This window comes from Puma concolor, chromosome D3 (assembly GCF_028749965.1).
Source record: "Puma concolor isolate L17-30 chromosome D3, mPumCon1.1.hap2, whole genome shotgun sequence".
Lineage (NCBI taxonomy): Eukaryota > Metazoa > Chordata > Mammalia > Carnivora > Felidae > Puma > Puma concolor.
In genome coordinates this window covers 46,577,243-46,595,930 of record NC_141678.1, presented here as the reverse complement: position 1 = coordinate 46,595,930, position 18,688 = coordinate 46,577,243, and the positions used below count along the sequence as shown (strand labels likewise).

At 39.3% G+C, this 18,688-nt stretch overlaps 1 protein-coding gene across 7 annotated transcripts in view; it reads right to left on the bottom strand.

Moving 5' to 3' along the window:
- LAMA3 (laminin subunit alpha 3) overlaps positions 1-18,688 on the bottom strand; it is a 274,529-nt gene that overhangs the window by 129,504 nt on the left and 126,337 nt on the right. For 6 of the 7 annotated variants that reach the window (XM_086682631.1, XM_086682625.1, XM_086682628.1 and 3 more), the window contains 8 exons: positions 17,968-18,020; positions 17,632-17,737; positions 16,809-16,908; positions 10,033-10,189; positions 5,477-5,609; positions 3,067-3,209; positions 779-876; positions 284-437 (listed from right to left, as the gene is read on the bottom strand). In XM_086682631.1, coding sequence (XP_086538757.1) covers positions 284-437; positions 779-876; positions 3,067-3,209; positions 5,477-5,609; positions 10,033-10,189; positions 16,809-16,908; positions 17,632-17,737; positions 17,968-18,020 — 944 coding nt within the window. The remainder of the gene's footprint in view (positions 1-283; positions 438-778; positions 877-3,066; positions 3,210-5,476; positions 5,610-10,032; positions 10,190-16,808; positions 16,909-17,631; positions 17,738-17,967; positions 18,021-18,688) is intronic. The other variant, XM_086682626.1, reaches the window with a different exon arrangement.

The window sequence follows — 18,688 nt, the reverse complement described above, 5'->3', positions numbered from 1 at the left end:
GACGTGCCCTTATAAGTCCAGGGAGTAAAAACGAGAGGATTCTGTGGTTGCCCATGTTCCCTGCCATGTCTAGAAAGTGCTCAGAGACTAACCTTACTATGCTCTGTGTGGTGCACCGCCCAGCCACAACCTGAATCAGAGAACTCAGATACCTGTAATTAACACCTCTGAGAAATTCTTCCAGGTTCCCCTGAATTTGAGAAGCAACTGTGGCCAAGGGTTTTCAGCAGACACAGATGGGGAGACAGTAATAGCTTTGACAGTAAATAAAAGGCTGCCCCACCTCTCTACCACTGAGGTCCGCCATGACCGGGTGTGCGGGAGTAGGCTGCCTCACTGCCAAGGGTCTTGGCTCTCCATCAAGCAGGAAGTGTCTGGCCTCACAAGCCAGGGCACAGGGGAATCGGGTCACTGGCAAATGCTGGTAAAGCAAGCAACTTCAACAACAAAATACAACAGTTACAACTGAGAACAAAGCACAATATCAAAACGCATCCCCAAAGGACTCTTATCCAATTCCATTCATTCATCATTCTTTCAACGAACTCCTACCCAGTGCCTACTATAGGAATCGGATGGTAAATTTTCATCTGCATGAAGAATAAAAGACGGAAAGGTCCGTGAACCTGGATTCTATTTTAAGCCTCAGACAAAAACCACAATCAGATAATTATCCAAAGCATCTGGCTGCAGTTGTGAGGCCGAGGCCTATCTGGAATCCTTGCACCAAAGGCTCCTGATTTAGAGGACCCAATGTCGCACCGTTGCCCATACTAACTTCTCTTGGGGAGGTCCTGAGTCGGCGCACGGCTGTGTGACTGGCAGTTGCAGTGAGGATGCCTCATAGTAGTCTCTGGGAAGCAGCACCAGGTAGTCCTAGTAAATTAAGACCAAAAGGACAATTACGCATTTGATGGTGGCCCTTCTTTAGTAATCAAGCCGTCACCAGCTAAGTTAACAACAACCAGGTGAAGCTCGCTATGTTAAACTCTCGACAGCAGCTGCTTCGTTCTGCCCCCCGACTCACCAAAACACACAAAGCAACTCCTCACAGGTGCTTCAAACATGGGAGATAAGCATCTCAGGGTGAATGTTTTTGTATGCAAGTCTCAGGGGAAATTTTCCCGTCTCTTCTGGATTGTTTATAAATTCAAAACTAAACAAAAGTAACACGCTATCAGTTGATAACATGTTCCTTTGAAATACCGGTCGCTTTCATCACTACACAACAGAACACTGAATTCTAGATCACGTATCACGGCTTCTTATTCCCATATCCAAGCAACGCTCGATGGCATGTATAAAAAACGGTGTTTTGTGATCCTGGTGAATCACGGACTGAAACTGGCTGACTGCCTGTCCTAGGAGATGAGAGGAAGAACGTGTTCCACGGAGTGTGCCAAATGAAGCCCACAGTGTAAATTCAGCTAAACAGCTCTTCAGGAAAGAGCAGACCTCCAGGTTTCTGAGATGCTGATGGTTTGACAGCTTCAGAGCAATGCTGGCATCCCTGCCTGTGTGCAGAGGGAAGGACGAAGGGGAGGGGGGATGTCTGCCATAACTGTGAAGAGACTCATACGCCAGCCATAAGGCTTTCTCTCCCTTCGGGGCCCTTAATTTGTCTAGAATGGGAAAGAAGAGAAATGTATGGAGAGGAAAAGTGGCACATGGCAGCCCAGGGGGCTCAGTGGTCTACCACGGGGGTCTCACTAGCCCAGCAGGCTTTATTTCAACAGTGATTATTGTTCTCTTACTAAGTTTCCTTAGGTTGGGACCATAGCTCCTCATTACTTTATGGTCCCATAGATCCTAGAATAGTAAAAGTTGACAGTAGGTGGTCTGTAAAATATCTGTAGAGAGGATAGGATCATCATATGGAAGCATATATATGTGTTGCACTACACATATATACTACATATATACACATACACTACTACTGCACCAGCTAAATGTCATCAAGTATCTTCCGTGCCTATGAAGTAACATAATGAGCTTCTTTCCATTAATCTAACTTTGTACCCATTACTGGCATCAACGGGATTTTCCTCATCCTCATTTCTAACATCTATGAAAAACTCTAAAACTTTGGTAAAGCAACAAAGCTTTCTACCAAGAAGATGCAAGAAAAATAGGGATTGAATGCCGAGTATAAGCCCTCACGTGATGCTCAGAAGATCCCAGATTTGGAAAGGACCTATATGGATAAACATTGTCCCTATTACAGGGAAAAAGCAAATGAGGCAGGCCTGGAGTTAAAGACCTTGCCTGAGATTTGCTAATACAGCCAATCAAAAGGACTGTGCCAGAAGGAAAAGCTTGATGTTTTCTGCTCTGAGCGCCTAAAACCAAGCTTTGTCGAAGACTTTATTTTCAAAAGACTTTCTATAAGCTAAAGCAGACATCAAAAGGGGGGGGGGGTGTATCTCAGGTAGCAGTTTTCATCCCTTAACTCCCCATGGTTCCTCTGGCTATCCTAGTAGAGCACGAGGATAGAGCTTCTCCCGTAATGCAGGGTTCTTTGTCCAAGGCAATCGTTTGGTGAGGCTGCTGCCTATGTTTCAGGTAGAAGAAGGCAGGGAATGTTGGAGAAGCATCGGTTCTCCCTTCTCTTTCCACCACCAAGAACTTCACTGATATTAGGATCTTCTTTTCCTCTAGCTTCTTCTGATTCATTCCACACAATTCCCAGAGAGGCTGATTTTTTTTTTGATGCCCTTCTGATTCATGATGAAAAATCCCAAAGCTTTTGAAAGGTGGGGACATAATGCATATGAAGGTTTTGCATTTATTCTGATAACTTTGAGTCATTATAGTTATAGTTGTTGGTGTGTGTGTGTGTGTGTGTGTGTGTGTGTGAGAGAGAGAGAGAGAGAGAGAAGCTGGCTGAAGAATATAACAGATATTTTAAGTTGGCTCCTATGTTGAGGGCAAATGTCACCATAGTTTCCTGTTGTCTAAAAGGGAGGTGGATTTTGATATCTAATGGTCCCTGTGGGTCACTGTGGATTGGACCATCTCTAAGGGGGGAAGAATCCCACAGAACTCTCCACTCAGGAGGACTCTTACCAGGAGGACCCCCTCTGCTTGAATACAAGCAAGCCATGTCCCTGGTGCAATTGAAAACGGGTCTGCCAAACCATTTCCGGGGACTGTGACAAAGGCTGGCTCCTTACTTGGCAGGAAGAGGACTTCTTTGCTTTGAGCAGCACCTATCAGAAATAAAAAGAATTGCCCAAGGCACTGGTATAGCAATCACTGTTATGATTTTGGATTTTCAGTTTTGAACATTCAGTTTACATCTGAAGAAGTTTAAGATGGTTACTGAGCATACTTACTGATCAGATTTATTGATTTTATTTTTAAAATTTTTTAACATTTATTATTTTTGAGAGAGAGAGAGAGGGACAGAGTGCAAGCAGGGGAGGGGAAAAGAGAGAGGGAGACACAGAATCTGAAGCAGGCTCCAGGCTCTGAGCTGTCAGCACAGAGCCCAACGCAGAGTTCAAACTCACGAACTGTAAGATCACGACTGGAGCCGAAGTCAGATACTTAACTGACTGAGCCACCCTGGCGCCCCTTGATTGTATTTACCATTCACATACTTATAAATTTTTTTTTTTTTAATTTTTTTTTTCAACGTTTTTTATTTATTTTTGGGACAGAGAGAGACAGAGCATGAATGGGGGAGGGGCAGAGAGAGAGGGAGACACAGAATCGGAAACAGGCTCCAGGCTCCGAGCCATCAGCCCAGAGCCTGATGCAGGGCTCGAACTCACGGACCGCGAGATCGTGACCTGGCTGAAGTCGGACGCTTAACCGACTGCGCCACCCAGGCGCCCCACCATTCACATACTTATAAAACAGACTAGAAAGATATTGATAAGATGTTAATTACTTTTTAAATTTGTTAAGTGATTAAGTATATTAACGCATGTAAACTGCTTAGGATATTTCATTGCACCTAAGTGTTAACACATTACCTTAGATATTAAATTATTTTATTCTTTTAATTTCTATGGAAGAACATGTGTCCATTCTGAAGTAATAAAAAGTTTTGATTTTTTGTTTGTTCTCAGGATGCAAAGTGTTTTCTTCTGTATGAAACAAACAGTGAACCTTCTGTACAAGGTTCAGAAACAAACCAAACTGCTGCATCAGAGTCCAACTGAGACTTTTTCTTCAGAAGAAATGTTTGCTCCAAATCCTTGCATTCTTTCTACAAACATCCACTAGATCTAGGTTCTGGGCATGAGGGACTGCACACAGCCAGCATGGCTTTTGCTGGGTGGGATGGGAAAGGTGAGGGATTACAGACGATAAAACAGGAGAATTTGGCACAGCATAGACAGTGGTGTTTGGGAGGAGGCCTAGGTTACCACAAGAATCCACAACCAAGGCCCCTGACTCAGACATGGGGGCTTAATAACGATGTCCCAGAGGAAGGGAAAACAAGCCACAATGTATTCCACCTGTTTGAGTTAATGGAGAGCAAAGTGCTGATGAAATTGTCATCGAGGAGGCATCAGAGTCCATTAGAAAGAATTTGGAGTCTGAAGATTCCAACTTGTCTATAAAGACCAGAGGTGCACTTAGGCAATTTACTAAACCTCTCAGTTCTGTTTCCTCTTCAACTCTCATCAGTTCACAAACTTACCATGTGAGAAAATCAATGCCAAAGTATATGTATATGATAAAGCAAGCCCACTAGTTCTTTGTGTTATTCATCATCATCCAGCCTCGCAACCTGGTTGACACAACTCAGGAGCATCACCACTGCCCCCAGTGACTTCGCCATGGATGCTGAACAAAGATTCTTGTGTTTCAATCTCAAATTATATTTCCACTGGCACCATCTTGGGTCTGTGTGGGATTCCTAGTGCTTTCTGGAATCTGTTTCCAGGAATCGTAGAAGTGCTAACTTCTTGCAGAACAGACTTCCAGGCCTCAGCTCTAACAGTGCTGAGATCTGTGCTCTGACTGTGATTTTCCTCTGTCCTCAAGAATGCCTCAACCTTCAGTGAGGTTTGCATGTTTCTTTCTGGAGTTCTCTTGGGCTTCATGCTTTACCGCATTCATCTTAAAAATTCCTACACTCACCCATTTCTCCTTGGGCTATTTGGTTTGCCTGAAACAATGTAAAAATTTAGGGGAGTCACCACAGAGGTGACACCCACTCTACCATGAATGAATTATAAATTAGCTTTGCCCTGTGGTGGTATCATAGACCATGGGGTTCAGCGAAGACACATAGTTTGTTACACCAATTTTTCAAAAGACAGTTAATAGTAAAATTAACAAAATTTAAATAAGCAGAATGTTTAGAGATTGAAAAGGTAGCAAAGGACAGGACACTACCCTAATCAGACTATGCATGAGACTCCATCTTTTCTCAGGAGGTAACTTTGTGAAAACTGAAGAAACTGTTTCACTAGTTCATCATTTCTTAATCCAAAAAAAGGCTTGAAAATTTGCCTACCTGCCTCAGCCCAGGATGGGTAAATAGTCACGTGGCCAGATACGGCTTCAGTTCCAGGGTTAATATATTTCAGAATAACGCGAAACAAGGCAAGACTTGACTTCCCCACATTCAACATGATCCTCACTTTATTCTGAAAAATACCAAAAAGCCATAAAGTATAGAACTGGCTAAAAGAAATGGTAGCCAAACAGTGGCTTTACTCCATTCAAGTTTCACTAGTGGGCTTGTAGTGTGTACACAGACCCACACACTCTGTTTCTTTCACACACACACACACACACACACACACACACACACACACTCACTCTCACTCAGAAAACACCAAATAACCAACTCTGTGGCAGATGGAAATAGGAAGGCCTAACAATAAATTAAAATCACAATTACAATTACAATTAAATTTAATTATACAATACAACTTAATTACAATTAAAGTTACAGTGAAGACCTGTTCCCTCAGGAACTGAGTTCTTCTTTTGACCCTTTTGGAATCAGGCAGACAGAACAGAATGTTAGCAGGACTAGTTTAAGGAAAGCCATAGTGGCAGGGGCAACCACCACAGGCTGGGAGAAATAAAAAAGCAGAAGAGAACGAAACGACAGGATTATTTAGCACAACTACCCCTGTAGAGAGACCACTCCAGGGGCCACATACATAAAATTCTAAATGGTCAAAGAAACTGATGCTGGCCAAACAAAGGTTAAAATACTCCAAACACATTAGTGACCAAATCTGGATGTAACTAAAATATGCCTACGTCATATAAAATTGATCTCAATCTCTATCCAAAAAGAATGTGGGCTTTTTCTTTTTTAATTATTTTTTTTCCATCATGACAAGTGTACTCTTTAATCCTCATCACCTATTTCCTCCATCCCCTACCCCGCTCCCCTCTGGTAACCATCAGTTTGTTTTCTACAGTTAAGAGTCTGTTTCATGCTTTGTCTCTATCTCCTTTTTTTTTTTTTTTTTTTTTTGCCTTTGCTTGTTTGTTTTGCTTCCTAGATTCAACATATGAGTGAAATCATACAATATTTGTCTGTCTCTGACTTATTTCAGTTAACATTATTATTCTCTCTAGTTCCATCCATATTGTTGCAAATGGCAAAATTTCATTATTTTTTATGGCTGAATAATACTCCATTCCAATAACAAAAGGGACAATCCGACAAGAGGATATATAATAATTGTAAATATTTATGCACCCAACATGAAAGAACCCAAATAAATAAAACAGTTAATAACAAACCTAAAGGAAATAATCAATAGTAACACAATAATAGTAGGGGACTTTAAGACCCCACTTACATCAACGGGCAGATCATCCAAAGAGAAAAGCAACAAGGAAATAGTGGCTTTCAATGACACTCTGGACCAGATGGACTTAACAGATACATTCAAATACACAGATATATTCAGCAGAATACACATTCTTTTTGAGTACACATGTAATGGTCTCCAGAATAGAACACATATTAGACCACAAAATAAGTCTCAAAAAATTCAAAAAGACTGAAGTTATGCCATGCATCTTTTCTGACCACAAACCTATGAAACTAGAAATCAACCACAAGAAAAATTTTGCAAGAGCACAAATACATTGAGGCTAAAGAAAATGCTTCTAAACAACGAATGGGTCAATCAAGAAATCAAAAAAGAGGGGCGCCTGTGTGGCTCAGTCTGTTGAGCATCTGACTCTTGATTTCAGCTCAGGTCATGATCTCAAGGTTCATGGGACCAAGCCCCATGTCAAGCTCCACTCTGTCAATGCACAGCCTGCTTAGGATTCTTTCTTTCTCTCTCTGCCCCTCCCCTACTCATTCTCATTCTCTCTCTCTCTCTCTCTCTCTCTCTCTCTCTGTAAAAATAAATAAACTTAAAAAAAAGAAATCAAAGAAGAAATAAAATATTACATGGAGATGAATAAAAATGAAAACATAGGTCCAAAATCTTTAGGATGCAGCAAAAGCTGTACTAAGACGGAAATTTATAGAAACACAAGGCTACATCAAGAAGCAAGAAAAATCTCATATAAATAACCTAACCTTATACCTCAAGACACTAAAATAAGAAGAAAAAACAAAACTGAAACACAGAAAAAGGAAGGAAATAAAAAAGATTAGAGCAGAAATAAATGATACAGAAACTAAAAAAAAGTAAATAAAACAGATTAATGAAACCAGGAGCTGGTTTTTAGAAAAGATCAACAAAATTGATAAATCTCTAACCAGACTTATCAAGAGAGAGAGAGAAAGACAGAGAGAGGACCCAAATAAACAAAACCACTAATGAAAGAGTAGAAATAACAACCAACACCACAAAAATACAAAAACTTGTAACACAATATTATGAAAATCTATATGCCAACAAATTGGACAACTTAAAAGAAATGGATACATTCCTAGAAACATATAACCTACCAAAACATAATAGGAAGAAACAGAAAATTTGAACAGATGAATTACTAGAAGTTAAATTGAATCAGTAATTAAAAAAAAAAAAAAACAAAAACCTCCCGAAAAACAAAAGTCTGAGACCAGACAGCTTCACAGGTGAATTCTACCAAACATTTAAAGAAGAGTTAATATTTATTCTTCTCAAACTATTCCAAAAAATATAACAGGAAGGAGAACTTCCAAATTCATTCTATGAGGCCAGTACCACCCTGATACCAAAACCATATAAAGACACTACAAAAAAAGAGAACTACAAGTCAGTATGTCTGATGAACATAGATGTAAAAATCCTCAACAAAATATTAGTGAACAGAATCCAACAAAACATTAAAATAATCATTCACCACGATCAAGTGGGATTTACTCCTGGGATGAAAGTGTGCTTTAATATTTGCAAAACAATCAATGTGGCATGTCACATTAGTAAGAGAAGAGATAAAAACCATAAAATCATTTCAATAGATGGAGAAAAAGCATTTTACAAAGTACAACATCCATTCATGATAAAAACAAATCCTCTGCAAAGTAGATACAGATAATAAAGGCCTTATATGAAAAATGTACAACCAACATCATACTCAGTGGTGAAAAATGAAGACTTTTTCCCCTAAGGTCAGAACAAGACAAAGATGTCCACTCTCACCACTTTTATTCAACATAGCACTGGAAGTCCTAGCCATAGCAGTCAGACAACAGAAAGAAAGAACAGGTATCCAAATTGGTAAGGAAGTAGTAAAACTCTCATGATCTACAAATGACATGGTACCACATATAGAAAGCCTTAAAGACTCCACTGAATGGGGCTTTTTAACTTGACAGAATCCATCTCTAAGTGTTAGTTCCATGTTGGAAAATAAAAATGCAAAAATGTATAAGGAACAAGTTAGGGGTGATCTGATGGACGCTGCCGAGGTCTGCTGACTAAAAATACTTAAAGAAATCCATCATTTGGAATTCATTCCTTTATGCTAACTAGTTATTCTTTCCAACTGTAGACCCCTATGAGAGGGTATCCACCTTGACTGGACTGTCAGTCATTCACAATCTATTATGACTTAATGGAATCCATTGCTTTTTTCTTAATAATGAAGATCAGGAAGGAGCTAAAGAAACTGAATTGCTACATTGGGGAGAAGGAGAAAGCAGTGAGGTGTCGGATCCTAGTATCCTAGGGAGTGTAAAGCAACCTGATGGGGGACCCTAGTCAGGCAAGAAGCAACATTAGAACCAATGGTGGCTCCAACAGAACTGTGAACCTGTCCCTGTTTCTCTAAGGGGTGACTTATATAAATATACCAGGCATTACTTCTGGATCTACTAAGGACAAATATTGGGTAACCATGGTCGTCAGTTTACCTCTTTTGTTCTGAATTTCGCCACTGAGAAACACAGTTTGAAGAGACCAACCTCAAAGAGAAGTTCTGAGAACAAAACTTCTCAATGAAATTCTCAGAAATTATTCTCAGAAATTATTAGTTATAAATATTGTATAAGTTCTAAAGGTAGCAAGAAAATGTGTAAATCCCTTAATTATTCCAACACAAAGCCAAGAGATATGGATACAGAAGAGGAAAATGAAGGAAAGGAGAAATACAGGAAAGAAAATTTAAGTAGCACTAACAAATTCCTCATTTATCTTAGTTTTTATTCATATAGTAATTCCGAGTTTAAAAAAGCAAAAAAAAAAAAAAAAAAACAAAAACCAGTCAAATATTAACGCACACATTGAAATTATTTAATTCAACTCATTTTTAATCTTCACAAATGGCTTTAAAGAAAAGTGTCTCTTGTGTTAAAATATAGACTAATGTCATTTGGGAAACAACTTCTTGTAAAAAGTTTCCAGAAATAAACACCATTTTTCTTAATCCTTTCTTTGTCTGATTTGGTGACTAAATTAACAATAAACTCTGAAATCGATACATATACTTATGAGTTAAAATCCAATCTTACCCCAAACCCCATCTGTAGTCTGGAGAAAAAGAATCCTGGAGTGAGTTTGGGGATAGTTTGCCTTTGTGGGGTACTCACTGACAGTGTTGTGGGTAACTATATGCACTATCCTGCCATGAAGTAATTTCTTAGAGGCTACATACCTGCACTGAGGTCATCTGGGCGTATCCTCTCCAGCTAAACTCAGGAAATTCCAGGGGATCAAATCCAAACCGAAGTTCTCTCCCATTAGGTACAGTGCCATCTTCAATCTCATACTTCATATGATGCAAATCCGGGAAATAGTAGTTGTTTTCAGGTCTTTTGTAAACAAAAAGTAAATGTGGATACAGCAAGTTAAGTCCACTGATAATCCAAATCTTCTTTAATCTCAGTAGCTCTGCTAAAAGAACTCCCACCAAATTGAAAGACTGCAACCAATAAGAACAAATGAAAGAGCCTCCCCCTGCTTTTTCTTTAAATTATTGCTTTCATTCTTGTAAACATTCACATAAAATACACCCAACACTTATCATTCTAAGCAATAAAATGAGAAAATCATTTAGCACAACCCATAGTAGTAGTATCCTTTAATATGTTCTAAACGGTTGCCAACAACTTAGCAAAGTCAAATTAGGTAATTTACTATAAATTCATTCAATCATTCATTTATATACTCATATTCACTCATTATACAAATATTAACATATACATACCAACCAATGTTGTTAAGTACCATATATACATAGTAAATGTGACATACAATATTTCATATGTTAAGTTTACAAGTTAGATACATTTTTCTCTCCATATATGTTTTTCCAATCATCAGAATGACTTTTTATGCCTCATTTTTTCTTAAATTATAAGTCTATAAATGGATTCCTTTCAAGAGTCCAATAATGGCAATCATAGAGAAGGATCAAAAATATTTCAACCCTGGGGCGCCTGGGTGGTTCAGTCAGTTAAGTGTCCTACTTCAGTTTAGGTCATGATCTTATGGTTCGTGAGTTTGAGCCCCGCATCGGGCTCTGTGCTGACTGCTCAGAGCCTGGAGCCTGTTTCGGGTTCTGTCTCTCCCTCTCTCTCTGCCCTCCCCCACTTGTGCTCGGTCTCTGTCTCTCTGTCAAAAATAAATAAAAAGATTAAAAAATAAATAAATAGGGGCGCCTGGGTGGCGCAGTCGGTTAAGCATCCGACTTCAGCCAGGTCACGATCTCGCGGTTCGTGAGTTCGAGCCCCGCGTCAGGCTCTGGGCTGATGGCTCGGAGCCTGGAGCCTGTTTCCGATTCTGTGTCTCCCTCTCTCTCTGCCCCTCCCCCGTTCATGCTCTGTCTCTCTCTGTCCCAAAAATAAAATAAAAAATGTTGAAAAAAAATAAATAAATAAATAAATAAAAATATTACAATACTTACGTGACATTTCATATTCAAACTATTTGAAGTTCTTCAAAATGGCACATTTTGACAATCCAATCACAAACTAATAGCAGTTAGTATATTTAAACCCATAACGATCAATTAGTCAAAGAAAATAAAAAGTCACAGTCCTATATTGCAAATAGAATTACAAATGATTACAATTTCTCTGGAAGTGATATGTAAAGATCCTTAACAATATTCATACCCATTGGGGCGCCTGGGTGGCTCAGTCGGTTAAGCGGCCGACTTCGGCTCAGGTCATGATCTCACGGTCAGTGAGTTCAAGCCCCGCGTCGGGCTCTGTGCTGACAGCTCAGAGCCTGGAGCCTGTTTCAGATTCTGTGTCTCCCTCTCTCTGACCCTCCCCCGTTCATGCTCTGTCTCTCTCTGTCTCAAAAATAAATAAATGTTAAAAATTAAAAAAAAAAAATTCATACTCATTGACCCAGTAATTCTCCTTCCAGGAATATATTCTAAAGAATGATTAAATATACACTGTCAAAGAATTAACATAAAAGAATGTTTATAATAGTGAAAGCTTAGAAGCAATGTAAATGTACAATTATGAAATAATTAAAGAAATTATGAAATATTACATAACCAATATTTTAGAAGACTAATGATATGGAAAATGTCTGCAATATCATGTGAAGAAATTGATACGAATTATATGAAGAAAATACAATACTAATTTGTATTCATAGAAAAAGCCTAGGGGTACCTGGGTGGCTCAGTTGGTTAAGCTTCTGACTTTGGGTTAGGTCATGATCTTGCAGTTCATGAGTTTGAGCACCATGTCAGGCTCTGTGCTGACCCCTCAAAGCCTGGAGCCTGCTTCAGATTCTGTGTCTCCCTCTCTCTCTGCCCCTCCCCCACTTGCACTCTACCTCTCTCTCTCTCTCTCAATATAAAATAAAATAAAAATAAACATTAAAAAGGTTTTAAAAAAGAAAGAAAAAGCCTAGAAAAAAATAAACAAAAAATATCAAAGGGGTTATCATCTGGGTGGTGGAATGAAGAATTTTCTTTGCCTTTTACTTTTAGGTACTTATTGCAACTTTACAACAAACATATATTACATTTATTATCACAAAAATTATTTAGAAGACAAAGTGAATGTGAAAGCTTTCTAACCTTGTAAGAAAAATCAAAAAAATGTTCAGATGATATCATAAACAAACATTTGGGAGGAATTTAGTACAAAAGGACAAAAGATTTACCAAACCAGAGAAAAGGTGGTATGGCATCTTTGATGCTGGTTCGCTCTCCTTTTATCATAGTTACAATTTATCACTAAATCAAAGGACATGTTCTAAATTTCATATATGTGTATTGGCTGTGATGTAAAAAAAAAATCAATATTTTTGCCTCGGGATGGGAAATTTAATTCCTATTAAAGTTGCATTATTTCTACCTGAAAATTAGCCCACCGCTTGCATAGTTGGAAGGGAAAAAAAATTATACTGGTTAAGTAGGGGGAAAGCTCACTTTATCAACAGGAAGGTGAAAAGAGATAAAACATGGGTGGAGAATGTTTCCAAACCTATTTACAAAATTCCTCTGGTTCATCATGTGCTTTGTTAGTCTGCAGGGAAACATATCCACAGATGTGTTCTCTTTCACACACCTTTTATTATGTGGCCCAGCAGTGACTGCCATTTAGAAATGACTGAAGAAAGCTCAGCTGGGTTGCTCTGACTTTTAGAATTCAAATGCTGGAAACATCAAGGGAAAGGAGAGAAACACCATACCAACTAAATATAGACAATTTACCTAAACTACACTGAAGATTTCTTTAAAAATTTTTTTTAATGTTTATTTATTTTTGAGACAGAGAGAGACAGAGCATGAGCAGGGAAGGGGCAGAGAGAGAGGGAGACACAGAATCGGAAGCAGGCTCCAGGCTCTGAGCTGTCAGCACAGAGCCTGATGCGGGGCTCGAACTCACAAACTGTGAGATCATGACCTGAGCTGAAGTCAGATGCTCAACTGACTGAGCCACCCAGTCGCCCCAAGATTTCTTTATTAATCTGTTGATAAAGCAGAGTATTAAAGATACATGCAGTTTAGAAGTTGCATTTCACAGACTTTCCAGTGTATGATTAAGAGCCAGAATATTAAAAATTAGCTTTTTCCTCCCACCACTGACAGAAAATTATAAATGGATCATGGTTTTAAAAAATTCTATACTGATATGACAGATATATTCAGAACATTCTATCTTAAAACAGCAGAATATACGTTCTTTTCAAGTGCACATGGAACATTATCCAGAACAGATCACATTTTGGGCCACAAAACAAGTCTCAACAAATTCAAAAAACCGAAATCATTCCAAGCATCTTTTCTGACCACAACACTATGAAAGTAGCAATCAACCACAAGAGAAAATCTGGAAAGAACACAAATACATGGTGGTTAAATAACATGCTTCTAAACAAGGAATGGGTCAATCAAGGAATCAAAAAGGAAATAACAAAAAATACATGGAGACAAATGAAAATGAAAACACAAAGGTCCAAAATCTTTGGGATGCAGCAAAAGCTGTTCTAAGAGGGAAGTTTATGGCAACACAGGCCTACCTCAGGAAACAAGAAAAATCTCACATAAACAACCAAACATTACACCTAAAGAAGCTAGAACAAGAAGCACAAACAACCCAAGCCCAGCAAAAGGAAGGAAATCATAAAGATCAGAGCAGAAATAAATGAAATAGTAACTAAAAAAACAATAGAACAGATTCAAGAGAAACCAAGAGCTGGTTCTTTGAAAAAACCAACAAAATTGATAAACCTCTAGCCAGAATGACCAAATAGGGAGAGAGAGAGAAACAAGTCAAATAGACAAAATCAGAAATGAAACACTAGAAATAACCACCAATACCCCTTAAATACAAAGGATTTTAAGAGAATATTGTGAAAAAATTATATGCCAACAAATTGGACAACCTAGAAGAAATGGATAAATTCTTAGAAACATATAAACTCTTAAAATGGAATTAGGAAAAAATAGAAAATTTGAACAGACCAATTACAAACAATGAAATTGAATCAGTAATACTCCCAACAAACAAAAGTCCAGGACCACATGGCTTCACAGGTGAAGTCTACCAAACATTTAAGGAAGAGTTAATATTTATTCTTTTCAAACTACTCCAAAAACAAAAGAGAAAGGAAAGCTTCCAAACTACCCAAAGCAATCTACACATTTAATGCAATCCCCAGCAAAACACCAACAGCATTTTTCTCAAAACTAAAACAAATAATCCTAAAGTTTGTATGGAACCACAAAAGACCCCAAATTAGCCATCTTGGCAATCTTGAAGCAATCTTGAAAAAGCAATCTTCGAGCAATCTTGAAAAAGAACAAAGCTAGAGGTATCACAATCCCAGATTTCAACATATACTATAAAGTTGTAGTAATCAAAAACACTATGGTACTGGCACAAAAATAGACACCTCGATCAATAGACACATAGAAAAGAATAGAAAGGCCAGAAACAAGTCTACAATTATATGGTCAATTAATCTTCAACAAAGGAGGCAAGAATATGTAATGGGAAAAAGATGGTCTCTAACAAATGGTGTTGGGAAAACTAGACAGCCACATGCAAAAGAATGAAACTAGACCACTTACTTACACCATAGACAAAAATAAACTCAAAATGGATTAGGGACCTAAACGTGAGACCTGAAACCATGAAAATCCTTGAGGAGAGCACAGGCTGTAATTTCTCTGACATTGGACATAGCAATTTTTCTAGATATGTCTCCTGAAGCAAGGGAAATAAAAGCAAAAATAAACAATTGGGACTGCATGAGAATTAAAAGCTTTTGCACAGCAAAGGAAACAGCCAACATAACTAGAATACAATCTATTGAATGGGAGAAAATACTTGTAAATGACATATCTGATAAAGGGCTAGTATACAAAATATATAGATAACTTATACAACTGAACGCCAAAAAACACATAATCCAATTTAAAAATAGGCAAAAGACATGAACAGACATTTCTCCAAAGAAGACCTACAGATGGCAAACAGATACATGAAGAGATGCTCAACATCACTCATCATTAGGGAAATACAAATCAAAGCCACAACAAGATGTCACCTCACTCACACCTGTCAGAATGGCTAAAATCAAAAATATAAGAAACAAGTGTTGGGGAGGATATGGAGAAAAAGAAACCCTTGTGCACTGTTGGTGGAAATGCAAACTGGTGCAGTCACTGTGGACAACAGTACGGAGGCTCCTCAAAAAATTAAAAATAGAATTACCATATAATCCAGTAATTCTACTTCTGGCTATTTACCCCAAAAACACTAACTTAAAAACACTAACTTGAAAAGACATATGCACCCCTATGTTTATTGCAGCATTACTTACAAATAGCAAAATTATGGAAGTAACCCCAGTGTCCACCCATCAATAGATGAATGAATAAAGAAGATGTCACTCACACTCACACCACACACACACACACACACACACACACACACACACACACACAGACACACACACTGGAATATGATTCAGCCATAAAAAAGAATGAAATATTGTCATTTGCAATAACATGGATGGATCTAGAGGACATAACACTAAGTAAAATAAGTCAGTCAGAAAAGGACAAATAACACATGATTTTACACGTATGTGGAATTAAGAAATGAAACAAATAAACAAAAAAAAAGAGAAAGACAAAAAAACAGACTCTTAAATATAGAGAATAAACTGATGGTTACCGGAGGGGAGATGGGTGGGGAGATGGGTGAAGTAGGTGAAGGAGATGAAGAGTATACGTATCACGATGAGCAGAGTAATGTATAAAATTGCTGAATCACTATATTTAACACCTGAAACTAATATAACACTGGAGTTATTTAAAAAATGTTTTCATCTGTAAAATGTTAAATATGACAAGACACAGAGACAGTACGGCTGCCATACTTGTGATAGCCCCTCTGGGAGCTCAGTCTCCACTTGCTCCCTTGCTCCTACAGTTTATTTTAATTAGCTTCTGCATGAGATGAGGGACTTTGTCCCACTTCGAGAGTTTTCTTCTCCCCGCCACGCCCCCCCACCCCCACTGCGACACATCTGGCCTCTCCACGCCTTCAGTCATGGGTCCCAAGGGAGAAGCTGGACCTGAATCTCCTTGGCCCAGGAGCCTGCTCATTTGCTGGGCTCCTCCAGGCTGTGGCTTTTACAAGGAGGTTTGCCCACAGGAACCCACCTCAAGCATCCAGCTCTAGTCTCGTCCACCTGGCTTTATATACCTGTGGGAACTGTCCGGTGAGGCAGCTCTGGGACCTACAAAGTAGTCGTCTTTAGGGCAACCTTACCTCCTGCTTCAACTGGGCTCCCTGACAAGTGTCCAGATTTCAAATGACAGGACAGCTTCATCAGCCCTCTCTCTTTAGGACGGCTTGTCTCTTCACAGGAACTGTCGGCACAGACAGGACTCTCTAAGAGTCTTCCACATCAGTACAGGAGGAGACCTCCCTGAAGACTCACCGCTGGCACGCCTTCCCCACGACATGCTCTCGGCAACGGCATCCTCCGGAAGGCCCACTGCACATGGGGGTGATCGCTCCACCGATGTCACACTGACACCCTAAAGGTCAGAAAACAACAGCGGTGACCCATCAAAGCATCTCCACTTTGAAGCTCTCCCTCCTTCTCTGAGAAGTGGCAATCAGTAAGATCAGGCTGCTTCCTACCCCTGCCACATCTCATATCCAGCAGATGTTAGAAACATATAGGCACCTCCCAAACTGAGATGGGAGGTGCCCCCAAAAGCCTACTTGTAAGTCCACTTGTAAGGTCAGCTCCGACATCGCTGTCTGGTGGAAGGGGACAGGAGCCCAGAAGCTAAACGTGATTCAGCAACACGGTGCCCTTATAAACAACGTCTGCTAATGAGAGTCTGTGGGCGAGAGACAACGGCAGCCTGTGGGGCCACACTCTTTGAGGTGTATTATTTAACACAATATTGTCTCTAAAATCTGGTGTGAGCTGTTTTGATAATACAAAAAATATCTTCAAAATGACAAAGTCTTGATGTTATTTATGAAATTAACAGATGAATCCCCATTCATCCCAATTGTGTTTTCTATAATTAAACCGACACCATGCTGGTAGAAGTGAAGTGGAAGCAGCCCCAGTTGCAATTTATTACTAGTTTCAACTGAGTATTTGGCCCAATTCCCTAGACAGAATTTTTTAGTCCCATCCCATCAGAAAGACCACATGAAGACAAGAACTCAGAAGAAAGATGATCCGGACAGTCTTTGCCCATCAACACTGGCTTCTCTCAGGACCCACTGGAAGTATTTACCTTGACACCCAAAGTAATTGCTCTTTTCCAAAGCATAATATCCATCTTCACACGTGTCACAGGAATCGCCATTGACATGAGACTTGCAGTGACAGTCACCATCCTGCTGCAGAATAAACAAGGTAACAAAATTTGATAAGGTCATACAATTTGCTAATCTTCAAGATTTAAAACTGCCTCACTGTATAACATGAATCAGGATGGCGGGGATCTGAAAACATCCAGAGAGATTAGCATGCCCTGTACAATTACAGAGGCACTAATCCCCTCCCCAAGAAATCCCAAGGTCAACTGCTGTACTATTCCACTGGTACACGAACAATCGGCCCATATTACCTGCCCACACTCTCCAATTCCACTCACTGTTCCCGCCACGTGGCACTGGCATTCTGTGAAGAAAAGACAGCATCCTAGGACCAAGGTTGCACGAAGGACAGCCCTTGGTTCTGGAAACATGACCCAGCAGCAACACTACATGTGTGGTCACTTTTGGGCACATTTCAGCAGAATTCCAGTCTGCTCCACTGACGCCTAAAACAGGACTGCTTTCTGGGGTCAGCAGAAACACCAGATCCACCTACAAGGAGTAATGGCCAGTATGTGACCACTCTAAGACAAAGGCTGCAACATCAGGGGGTTTTTTAATGAGCCTAACGTCAAGAACACTACTGACACGCTTCCATGAGAACAAACTCTAGTTAAGGACATATTCACTCCACTTAGCCACCTTTAGTTTACTGTCTTTAAGTTCCTGTCCCTGGCTTCAATCTAAGCATAAAATGAAACTAAAATCAAACAAGAAAGAGAGGTTATAAAAACAAGGCAATATCAACCATGTATCCATAAAATACATATGGAAACAGGATATAAATCCCTTGCTGGGATTTTCAAAATGATAGAAATTCTGCCAAAAGTAGGGGGAAAACGTCAAAATATTTACACAGAATTTCAGACAAATTGAACTTATTAAATAAATAGCTCTTTTGTGGGTTTAGTCACTGAAGTAGAGAAAATTAAGAGGAGGTGGCAATATAGTAAATTATTCTGCGTAAAAACC